The sequence below is a fragment of the Antechinus flavipes genome, chromosome 1, assembly GCF_016432865.1.
Source record: "Antechinus flavipes isolate AdamAnt ecotype Samford, QLD, Australia chromosome 1, AdamAnt_v2, whole genome shotgun sequence".
NCBI classification, from domain to species: domain Eukaryota; kingdom Metazoa; phylum Chordata; class Mammalia; order Dasyuromorphia; family Dasyuridae; genus Antechinus; species Antechinus flavipes.
Genome location: NC_067398.1, coordinates 137,476,312 through 137,488,784, shown reverse-complemented (window position 1 = coordinate 137,488,784; position 12,473 = coordinate 137,476,312). Strand labels below are relative to the sequence as shown.

The 12,473-nt window shown below is 37.7% G+C and overlaps 1 protein-coding gene across 1 annotated transcript; it reads right to left on the bottom strand.

Annotated features, from left to right (window-relative positions):
• Nucleotides 1-2,665: 2,665 nt before the first annotated feature.
• Nucleotides 2,666-12,126, bottom strand: LOC127550186 (translation initiation factor IF-2-like). Its single transcript, XM_051978920.1, has 2 exons — nucleotides 11,387-12,126; nucleotides 2,666-5,295 (listed from the first exon to the last, which is right to left on the bottom strand). Exon 1 carries the CDS (start codon nucleotides 12,059-12,061, stop codon nucleotides 11,459-11,461), a length of 603 nt encoding a protein of 200 aa, XP_051834880.1. The 5' UTR covers nucleotides 12,062-12,126; the 3' UTR covers nucleotides 2,666-5,295; nucleotides 11,387-11,458.
• Nucleotides 12,127-12,473: the final 347 nt, after the last annotated feature.

Below are 12,473 nucleotides of genomic sequence, written 5' to 3'. Positions count from 1 at the left end.
TTAGGACCAAGAAAAAAACAGACCTTGCCTGTTCCCAAAAGATCTAAATATTGATTAATGGCCTGTAAATATTATTTTCTGTTAAGTCTAAAAACTTAATTTTTGTGAGAAACCTTGGAGTATTCTAATAAACTCCTTGAGGGAAAGGTTAATTTCATTTTTGACTTTATATTTAGTGCTTAACACAGTGCCTGGTATATAATATGAATGAATGAAAAAATATTTTTGCTTCTCAGTATTTAGCATTTACTATGTGCAAAGAACTATGTTGGAATACAAAACTAAAATTAAATTTTTTTCTCACATTATAACAGAAACAACACATATAGAAGATTTCAGTTGCAAGTCATTAGGCTACATCAGCAAATGCCATCTTCTATAATGTCATTTGTGCTGGTGAAATCCTATAATAGTAATAAAAATAGTTAGTAGGTATATAGTACTTATTATGTGCCAGTCACTGTGCTAGGCTTTTTATATTGGCATTTGATCTGAGCCTTAAAGGGTACTGCGGGTTCTAAGAAGTTAAGATCAAGGAGTCAGCTAAGGAGTAACAAATGATAGAACAATAATGCAGAGGAACTACCCTGTTCTGTGAGCTATGTGGATTGTAAAGGTTTGGAGCTTGGGGATTGAGAAGACTACGAAAGGTTTGTCATAAAAAAAAAAAGATTTTTTTTTTATTTGATGAAAATCCTCAACCCTGTGGTTAAATATAAGGATGGAGTATGCTACAGGTCTCTGGGGAGATGAGAGTTCATTATAAAGGAAATGAGAGTTGTCTTAATCATTTATGGGCTGAAATGGAAATCTTTTGTGTTTTGCATTTTTTGTCTTGGGAATTAAACCTTTCCTTTGTTCAATATTATCCTGAGTGCTTGACTAGATCTAAATAGTACTGCATTCCTCAACCAAACAGAAGTGTGTTCAAGGACCAAGAAAAAAACAGACCTTGCTTTTCCTGTAAGATCTAAACATGAATTACAATGAATGTTTCTAGGAGAAACCACGAACAGGGACAAAATCAACTGAATTCTAATGCACCTAGGGAAAACTTTGGCTGAGGGAAATGACATATGCCATTATGCTAATCAGAAGTCCAGTCCTTTGACATCTTCATCTTCCTTTTAGTATTTTCCACAACTCACTTTTGTTATTCTTGTTCTTTTTTTCAGTTGTATCCTACTGTCTTATGACCCCATTTGGGGTTTTCTTGGCAGAATTACTGAAGTGATTTGCCATCCTCTTCCATTTCATTTGATGGATGGATAAACTGAGGCAAACAGGGTTAAGTGACTTTCCTAGAGTCACATAACCGTAAGTGTCTAAGGCTAGATTTGAACTCAGGAAGATGAACATTTTTTTATCTGCTGTGCCACCTGTCTCTTGTATTGTATCAATTAATATGTATTTTTTAATGCATTAGGTTTCTAGTTTCTTGAGGGCACATACCTCTTTGTATCCTCTATGCCACCTAAAATAGTGACTTGCATGTAGAAAGCCCCAGTAGATATTGCTTAAATGAAGGAATGAATAAGATGTACTTACTCTGGTACTGGTGATTTTATATCTCTTTTTCTTTTTTTTTTTTTTAATCCACTTTCACTTTAGCTAAACTGAGCAATCATTGATTATCAAGTAGGATATAATTTTGGGAGAAATATACTTTAAGAGTTTCATATTTAGAAAAGGTGATAATTGATGACAAATGAGGAGCCTGCCATGATACCAGGCATCCTGATTCTACAGAATCCAGACAGCTTTTACAGCACAGAAACTGGCTAGAGACCATGCTGTTTTTGAAGCATTTGAAAAATAAATTGGACCTGATTTCAGGAAGAGGAATAGCAGTTTTCTTAAGGGAAATAATAATAAATCCTCTCACTTTGGCAGGTATTAGTCAAATATCTTTGGAGAATTCACTAATTAACATTCTCTAATTTACCCAGGGATCACTACCCAACTCTTGGAAAGAAAACCAAACACTTAAAGCTTCCCTAAAGATTATTCAAAACTATCCCATTTATATGTTGGAGATTTTCCAATTCTGTTGTTGAGATTAATGTTAGAATCCTAGTAACATATGAGATTATACAATTTTTTTATGTTACAAATGGAGGCCCCAAGAGGAAAAGTGTCTGTAAGAAGGTAGGGAAGACAAAGCAGCCCATCCTGCTTTCCAAGGGAAGTCAGAGACAAACACAGTAAGATAACCTGAAGTTAGTGAATCCAGGTTTGAATCTTAATTCTGCTATTTGCTATTTGTATGACCTTAGGCAAGATATCTAACTCTCTGGCTCTCAGTCTCCTGACCTATAAAATGAAGAAACTGAATTTCAACTATCTCAAATTTTATGTTTCTGTGGTGCTCTCTTAAAAAATAGTCCTATTGAATATTTTGCTTTGCATCATCCACATTGCCCTTTTAGCACTCTTTTTCCCTCTGTCCTGAGTGCTATCTCTTATAACAACAACAAAAAAAATTTAAAAGAAGAAAAAAAAGTTTTGCAACAAACATTAGATAGTAAAACTATATCATTCAAATCCAATATTATATGCAATGTTCCATACCCATAATTCTTTACTTATGTAAATAAACAAAGGAGGTACCTTCTTATATCTCTCAATGAACACCTAGGTGGTACAGTGGATACAGTGCTAGGAATGGAGTCAGGAAAACCCTCCTGTGTGACCCTGGGCAAGTCACTTAACTCCAATTCCCTCAGGGGGAAAAAGACATCACTCATGATGTCATTGGTCCTCTTTGAAAACAAAAGACAAATAACATTATAATTTTATAGTATTCAGTTTGGACCATTAATTGTTGACTTTATTTCCATTATATTTTGTAGTCAATGTACATATTGTTTTCCTGATTATTCTTACTTTATTTTGCAACAGTTCACATGTCTTGTCTATAATCTTCATTGTCATGATTTCTTAGAGCATAGTACTATTTCATTGTCTTAATGGGCAACAATTTGTTTAGCCATTCCCCAGTTGGTGAGCATTTACTTTGTTTCTAATTTTTGCTATTATTAAAATATTTTGTAATATATGGAGCCTTTATTTTTTATTCTTTTTTTTTTTCCCATTGATTTCCTGGGGAAGATACTTAGTAACAGGATCTTTTGGTAAAAAAAGTTAATATTTTAGTCAGTTTCCAAATTATTTTCCAAAGTTGTTGAACTAGTTCACCACTCCACCAACTGTGCATTCATGTACCTGATATTCTACAATCCCTCCACACAGTCTAATCTTATCTTTATCATCCTTGCAAATTTTCTGGGGATTAAGTGAAACTTCAAAATTGTTTTGATTCACATTTTGCTTATTATTTTCTAAATGCCTTAAAAACTTTGTTGTTTTCATTTTTGTTGTGTTATTGTTTGCATTTATTTATTTTAGTCCCATTGGCCTTCTCAACTTCCCCTTCCTACATATCATTTCCACTTTCTCTTATGGCCCATTGAGTTGCTAAAAAAAAGCTTAGAATCTTAGTGTAGCAATGCGTTTGTTTGTTTGTTTTTTTATAGAATTTTAAAATAGAATGATAGCAAAATGTATCTATTTCACACCTATTTATATTTCTCCTTCCAGCTTCATTTATGAATATTCTTGGAATGATCTGATTTACTTACATCTCGTGACAAGCTTTTTGCTGACTAGCTTTCTTAACCACTACTTTTTGTTGATTTGTGGGCCAATACCATTTACAATCCTCTGTCATTTCTCTCTGTAATGTTTTGCAAATGAGCTTGTTCTCTAGAGTTGTGCATGCTCCCTTTGCATGCCACTTTTTTCAGATTGGCGTGGAGATCAAATATTTTCTGGCTGAGGCAGTTTTTGAGCTCTCCCAGCCTCCTCATTAGAAAAATCTTTTATATTCATTAAACTCTCCTAAGAAATGGTGACTGAGTCAATGTTTTTACTTTTATCCATGTTCCTTTTGTTCACATCCTTGTTTAATTAGATTGGGATGGAGCTCAAATAATTCCATGAAATGACTTCTCATCTTTGTCATTTCTTCAAATTTGTTGATTTTTGACCTTTGATTTACAAGCAGCTGATCACCAGATTATACAGACTAGTGATTCTGAAACGACACACATTCGTAATCAGCTCTATTAAGAAATACAATTATTAGGGTGTTGATGTTGCTTGTGTGGCTTATGTGTGTTCCCATAGGTCTATCTAGATGAGGATCCAAATATTTTGAGGACCTTCTGTGCTCATTCTTCTCACAAGGAGACTGTTTCTATCCAGGAGGGGAATCAGAAGGGTGCTATTTTCTGTTCCCAGAAAAAAAAAAAGTTAGCAGACTAGAATGATATCTTTTTGCCTCTTCTTAAATTGTATTAGTCTGTGGCAGTGGTGTGTTGGAACCAACTCTACTAATTCGTGAGAGCCAATTATTACATTTTTAGTGAGCATTTATACCTTGGGAACTGGAAAATTATAGGACATGACTTGATTTATTGTTTGGTTGATTGTCTGGACTTAAGGAAATGTAAATAATAAAGATTAAACTTAGAAATATGTCCAGTGTACAATGGAAAGAGACTAGGCCTGAAGTTAGAAAGACCTATTAATCAATCAACATTTATTAAGCTTCTACTATGTGGCAGGCACTGTGTAAGTGCTGGGGACACAAAAAAAGGCAAAAGATAGTTCATGTTTTCAAGGAGCTCATAATCTAATGGGGAAGACAACATGCAAACAAATATACACTAAGTAAACTACATACAAGATGAATAGGGATTAATTAACAGAGGCACTAGACTTGAGAAAGTTTAAGAAAAGCTTGCTGTAAAAGACAGGAGATTCTAGTTGTTGTCCCTTGTTCTCGAAGAGGACCAAAATGACATCACTATTAGTATGTCTGATTATGACAGATCAGACTAATATGATCCTGCAATATTCTGGATTGGATTACAGGTTGGATACAAATAATCCTTGACATTTAGGGTGGATTCTCTAACTTTGCACATCTTGCATTTCTTCTAAGCTAATTCAATTCTGCTTTGCTCATAGAACACAGCACCTTCTCTGATGAGGGCACGCCATGCTTGGCAGTCCTGTGCCATACAATCAATTCTAAAATTCTTGAGATCTTCAGGGTGTCTTTGTGTCACATTTTCTGACCACCTTGTAATTTCTTGCCCTTTGTGAACAGTGTGGCCGGCACAATGGAATTGCACTCTCTTCAGTAGAGTTTGAATGGTTGGTAGTTTAGTTCAAGAAAGGACCTCAGTGTCTGGTATCTTATGCTGCCGGGTTATCTTCAGAATCTTCCTAAAATAATTCAAATGAAAGTGATTCAGTTTTCTGGCATGGCACTGGCACAATGTCCAGGTTTCCCAAGTATATAACAATGAGATTGCTCTGTAAACCATCAGTTTGGTACTCAGTTTAATACTTCTCCTCTCTCACATATTCCTTCAGAATGTTTCAAATACTGAGTTAACTCTGGCAATATGTGTCTCAACCTCATTATCAATGAATACATCCCTGGAAAGTATCCTGCCATGTATAGTGCTGTATCCATAGCAATAAAATTCCACCATTTGCTGTAACCAATGGTTCCACATATGGATGATGTGCTGGCTGATGGTGTACCTGTGTGTTTTTGGTGTTAATTATTAGGACAAAATTAGCACAAGCATCATGAAACTGGTGTAGGTTTTGCATTCAAAATTAATCTAATAAAGAAGTTCATATGCCTTCACAAGGAGCAAATGACAAATTCATGACAATGTGATTGCCACTTGCAGGAAAATTCCATACCACTATCATCAATGCCCTTGCTCCCATCATGATAAGGTCAAAGAAAAATTTTATGAGTAACCAGAGACATTTATCATCATGTGCCAAAAGAGAAACAAGCTTGTTGTGACTTTAGAGTAGGCTGATTACCAGACATGGCAGGGAGTACTTGGGAGGAATGGAATTGGAAAAAGCAACAGCAATAATCACTTATTACTGAAGACTTGTGCATCTCATGACCAACAATGTATTCTGTTTATCTAAACACAATAGAATTTCATAGATGTATCCTTGCAGTAAACATTGGCATAATAGACTGTGATTGCAAGGAGAAGAGACAGAACATGAGAATGACAAAGGTAATGTGTGCTGCAGAGTGCTGGACTAATCATAGACTTATCCTCTCCAAGCTGAATATTTTTATTCAACAAAGATGGCCCCAAGGCAAAAAGACTAATGGAAGAATTAATGTCAACAAATTAGTGCATTTCTCTGAGAAGGAACAGTTTGTTGTTATGTTGGAGGGTAAGTTAAACCCACAAATAGTTGGCAACTGTGGAGCAGAAAAGGAGTGGGCAGCTTTCAGAGATTTAGTGTACAGCACTGCATTTGCTTACCTGGGTCAGAATACATGAAAACATCAAGATTGATTTGATGAAAATATTGGGGAAATTCAGTGTTAGTGTTAAATAAATACTTTCGAATGATGAGTGCTTATTGGCTTACTATAGAGACTGCTGAGGAGGTAAGCTCTTTTAATTAAGGGAATAAATGAATGAATTAATATATGAATTAATAAATAAAGCATTTATTAAGTACTTACAAGATAAGACAATTTCTGCTGTCAAGAAGATCATATTCTGATGAAAAAGATAATAATACAGTTTCTCTTTTTTTTTCCATTTCAGGAAACATTTAAGCCATATCCTTAGTGCCCAGCATGGATGCTCAGTAAACATTTGTTATTAATAATGGCTCACATATATGCTTAAAGTGCTTTATATACGGTTATTTATTTGATTAATGTAACAAATGCCTGTATATATAAAAAATTTGAAGCAATTCTAAATAGTGTTAAATAATTTAAAATTTCTCCTTTGTGCTTTCATTTTTATTTCTGATTTCTCAATGGGTAAATTATTACTCTTTCCAAAGCAGCCAGGCAGATGAGAAGACTTCTTGGTTGGAGTAGCTATTTCTGAGCTCTGAAACTTATTATCATCCAGCTGCACCTTTCCCTCACTGTAACCAAATCAATCATTTAACAAGTCTACATGAAACACTTAGCTCTGAGTGTTAGGAAGAGACAAAGAACTGAACATACTCATCTGCCTTCAGTGAATTCACATCTGTTGTTGTTCAGTTGTTCAGTTACATCTGGCTCTTCAAGACCACGTGGACCATAGCATGCCACGCCCTTTGATCCTTCACTATCTCTTGAAGTCTGTCCATGTTGATATTCATTGTTTCCATGATACTATCTTTTCATCTCATCTTCTGCCATCCCTTTTTCCTCTTGCCTTCTATCTTTCCTAATATCAGGGCTTTTTCCAACGAGTTACATGTTCTCATTATACGGCCAAAGTATTTAAGCTTCAGCTTCAATATTTAATCTTCCAGTTAATAATCTGAATTAACTGCTTTATGTATTAACTGATTTGATTCTTCACTGTCCAAGGGACTCTCAGTCTTCTCTGGTATGACCTGTCTCATTTACTATTCTTCTAGGCTAGGTAGCTAAGTAGAACAATGAATAGAGTACTAGATAAAGCCAGATGGTCATTTAGGTTGTTTTTCTGTCATGTCTGACTTTTTGTGGTCCTCATTTGGGGATTTCTTGGAAGAGATACTGAAGTGGTTTGTCATTTTCTTCTCTAGCTCATTTTATAAATGAGGAACTGAGGTAAACAGGATTAAGTGATTTGCCCAGAGTCACACAGCTAATAAGTATCTGAGGTCAGATTTGAACTCTTGAAGATGAGACTTTCTGACTCCAAGCCTAACACTTTATCCACTACACTGTGCTGCCTTTACTTTACCTTCCCCCCATTTCTCACTCACATTCAATTAATTTTAGCAAAGTCCCATTGAACATTTGGGGAAGTTTTGTATTAGATGCAAACTTTCCAGGTTAGTATCAAGAATGATTACTGAAATGGTTCCTTTAAGGTGCCAAATTTGTCATATTTTAATGGCAATTTTTAAAATTTGGGGAAATATACCACGAATTGACATTTTGCTAATATCCTTATTGCTTTTGTGGAAAAGGATAAAGATGAATACTGTGAATTTGGGGGAAGTATTTCCCCAGATAAAACAACCACCTCAGAGGCCAATGAACAAACTATGGAGGTATGTTATTGGGGACTCCCAGGCTATTCTTTATTTCCCTTCCTCCTGGTAACAGAAGGGTAAGCCAGACTGAGACTATTTTTTTTTCCCCTCAGGCAATTGGGGTTGAGTGACTTGCCCAGGGTCACACAGCTAGGAAGTATTAAGTGTCTTGAATTCAGGTCCCCCTGACTTCTATCCACTGTACCACCTAGCTGCCCTAGACTGATACTATCTTGAAGAAAGTCTCCCCTCTATTAGAAATTACTACCCACAGAGAAACTCGTTTTCTCAAAGGAACAAATCTGATCTTTATTAATTATTGGGATGTTCAGGCTTTCACACTCTGAGACTCCCTCCTCTTTTCCTTTCCAACCTTGCAATGCCACTGATTGCTCTCAGCAAGCCTAAAAAGCTATTAAAAAACTCAATCTATATCTTAATAAATTGAAGTTGCTACCAGCAGGTATAGTCTTTCTTAGCAAGATAATAAATTTCAGTCAATTAGTCAACCAGCATTTATTAAGAACCTACTATACTCCAGGCAATTTTCTAAACACTAGAGATCCAAAAAAAAGTCAGAGAGAGACCCGTTCTCAAGAAGACAGTATGAAATTGTCGTTTTCTCAACTGAAAGTGGTTATATTTAGGAAAAATCACTTGGCAATCCCTTGGACAAAATGCACAAATGTTGGAGGTTTGGCGTTATTTACTGAGATGGTTAAATATGCTGATGTTAACATGTTTGCAGGTTAGGCAGGGGTTCTTTAGCACTTAGTAGGACATCATGCATTTCAAATTTAAATTGCTGAGACAATGCAGGACTGGGACTCGAGAAAGTTTCAGGATGAAACAGAGTGGGCCTACAAGGAAGGACAATGGATGAGATAGCTGTGGAGAAAGTCTAGATACCAACCTATTCCTGTCCACTTCCCCACCCCCCTCCACTGGACCTATTTAACTTTTTTACTCATTTGCTGCAAGTTAATGAGAACAAGGATCTGGGCTAGATGCCTGTGTAGAAGAGAACCTCCAAGCTTTAATTTCATCCCCACTATGAGCAAAGTGCCAAGAGGAAGGTATACATATATTAGATCACCTGTCTGGGCTTCATATTCCTTAGCTGTGAAATGGCGATAATATAATATCTGCATTATCTTATTGTGATGCAGTTTAGGTCAAGTGAAATAAGGTATATGAAAGCCCTCTGAAAATTATAAAGGGCTAATGGTCAATAAGGGATGCAACTATAAACTATTGATAGTATAATATTCTGTACTGGTCACACTACATCTGTATTCAGTGAATAGAATACACATTATAATGGGAGTTTTTAAAATTTCTTTTTTTGTGAATTAACATTATTCAGGGTTAAGGGCCATTGTTTTGCAAGTTTTGGTTGACTAAAGGCCTACCTTTTGTTAATATAGACCTCACTTGACCAAAACGTCTCATGGAATAGTAATGTTAAGAGAAGTTCAAAATATTTTTTTAGTTGAAAAGTTGCTGAATGATTGAAACTTGTCCCATGGAATATGAAAATTTACTTAAGTCCTTATATTTTCCTCAGATCAGAAAGCAGAGGAAGAATTTCAACTGTACCTGATTCCTTGAAAACATGTAAAATTTCCCCCTCAATTTAGCCTATTTATGAATCTTCTAAATATATTTTAGTCTATATGTGACTTATTTTACCTAGGATTTGTTTCCTTAGGTGATAGATGAAATTTTATCTCTTTTAAACTTTTATGACATTTAAGGAAGTATGCTAATATGAATTTGTCTCTTAATTTTTATAGCCTAAGAGGAATGTATGAGATATTCATATGTACAATATGTAACAATTATTTTTCTCTGTCTTTCTGACATAATTTTGCTATAAGAAAATTTATTAGAATACAAATGGTTATGCAAATTTGTTTGGTTTTTTGCTCTAAGGCCTGGATCTATGCTTGAGCCTAATAAAACTTAGGTTTTTGCCTTTTAATTTCTGCACTGCAGTAAATATATATTTGGCAGCAGTATTGGAGAGGAGATATTTTTGTCATAATAGCATCATGGAGTAATGTATCTAGTTTAAGGTACTGCATTAAAAAAAATAATTGGCAAACTATAGTATGTTTAGAGAAGAGTGTTAGAAGAATGGCCTAGTTTGTGTTGAGATCATTTAGGCCCAAGATTTAGTCCAATCCTCTCATTATACAGATGACAAAACTGATATCCTAAGAAGTTTAAAGATTTAATCAAGACTAAACAACAAAGGGCAAAACATGGATATTGAAACCTGGTTCCTCTGATTTCCAAATACAGTAGTGTTCCCACTAGACGATGATTTCTAAGGTGTTTTCCAACTTTGGGATTTTGTTTTGACATACTGTGTCATTTAGTGGGTACTATTCTCACTATCAGAAATGCCATCCCATCTCCCTCGGTTTCTCTTTCCTTAATTAAATTGTGGCCATAGGTTCTGACTCAGTGCAACCTGTTCTTCATAAATACTTCCTTCACCAGACCAGACCAGAGATATCTACCTATCTTGAAGGCCTATAGTTCTTTCATTCAGTTGGTTTATTAGAGAATCGATACTACCTTGTATTGTCGAGTGGCCTTCCACTATGACCACTTAACCTCTCAGGCAGGATGCTGCCTTTCCAACTCTATGACCACTCTGCCTGGTAGGGAATGCCTTGTTTCAGAAGGGAAGGAAGGTGTATGAAGACTAAAAAGGTAGGAAGGGGCCATGCTGTTAAGTTGCCTAGTAAATAAATTCTACCAAGTTGGTACTTTCTTTATAAGTTCTAAAAAGTTTTCAATGAAAAGTTAAGTGATTTCCCCAGAATCTCCTACTCAAAAAAATAGATATTTTATTATCTATCTATAAAATATCTTATCTCTCTTATAAGATAGATTATCTATCTTATAGATTTATTTAAGATAGATCTATATCTATATGTCTACACATACCTATCTTTTTTGCACATAATTGTTTTCATTTTAATGTGAGCTCCTTCAGGACAGCGCTTCATCCAGCCATTAACACAATGCCTGGAGTATGTAGCTTAACACATATTTGCTTACTTGATAAGGAGTTTGCTATAATAACGAAGTTATTGCTGATTTAAAAAAACAAAAACAACCTCACTTTACGGGGTTTGTTTTCTCAAACTCAGCGAAAATTGTAATACCTGGGGACCAGGAATCCTCTCCTCCACCAAATGTTAGGATTATGAGCACAAGTGATGCCCAAGAAATCACTTTTAAGAACGGATATACTTTATGAGATGCGCACCTTTGAGCAGAGGCCCTCCAGAACTACCTCCCGGGGAAGCCCCCGGCAGCTCTCTCCTCAGCAGAGGCAACTTCAGCTCTGAAGTCCACAGTCCAGATCTCCAGAAGGGACCTCTCCACTGCGGGGAGGCCTGATAAAGTAGAACAGCTGCAGCTCAAAATTCTCCTTCATTTCCCCTTTCCTCCGCCCACTGCCCCGGCCCGGCTTGGTGCAGGGAGGGGGCGGCGCCCCTCGGCTCGGCCCGGTCGGGCCCGCGCTGCGCGGTCTGAGCGCCCGTGGGGAGGGGCCCGAGCCGCGCAGGTAGCCCCGGCTGCGGTTCGCGATTGGAATGTGCCCGGGGCGTGGGGGCGCTTCCTGGCGGGATGAAGGGGCTCCCTGCTGGCCTACTTCCCGTCCTCGCCGCCCTCCTGGGGCTCTTCTGGAGGCGCCAGGCATTTGGAGGTACCGGCTGCTCACCTCGCCTGCCCTCGGCCTCTCTGGGCGCCCTAGTTGCGCCGGGCAGGCCGGGAGCGGGGCGGGCGCGGGCGGGCAGGTGGGAGGGTGCTCGGGGAATCTGGAGGGCAGGCAGGGCCGGGGAGGACAGGCTGGGGCCAGGGGCCACCTCCGTCCTGCCTGCCCCGCGGAAGCGTTGCAAGGGGAAGAGCCCAGAGGATATCTAGCAAACTCTGAGGCCATATTGGTAACTTGAGGACCCCGGACTTTAACTCTTGCATAGCTAAGCCCGCGGGGCTCGCGGTGCACGGGGAAGGGCTGGGGCATCTGGAAGGGAGGCCGCGCGCCCCGCGCCCCAACCACACCAAAAAGCTCCCCCTCCCCAAGTCCCCGGGACTGGGATGGGGGTCCGAAGGGGCGGCTACGAAGGAGACTAAATAATTGCATTTTTAAAGCAATCTCCCAGCGGTAGATAGTTTCTTGCGCGTCTCAATGTTAAAGTCTGGAGAGCAACATCCTGAAGCTCTTCTTAGCATTAGCGATGAAGACTTTTTCTGTTCACCTCGTCTCCATTTTACACGGGAGGAAACTGAGGCCTAGAGAACTCACACAGGTAGTATGACCCGTGGTGGAGCCTAGAGTTTCATTGATCCTT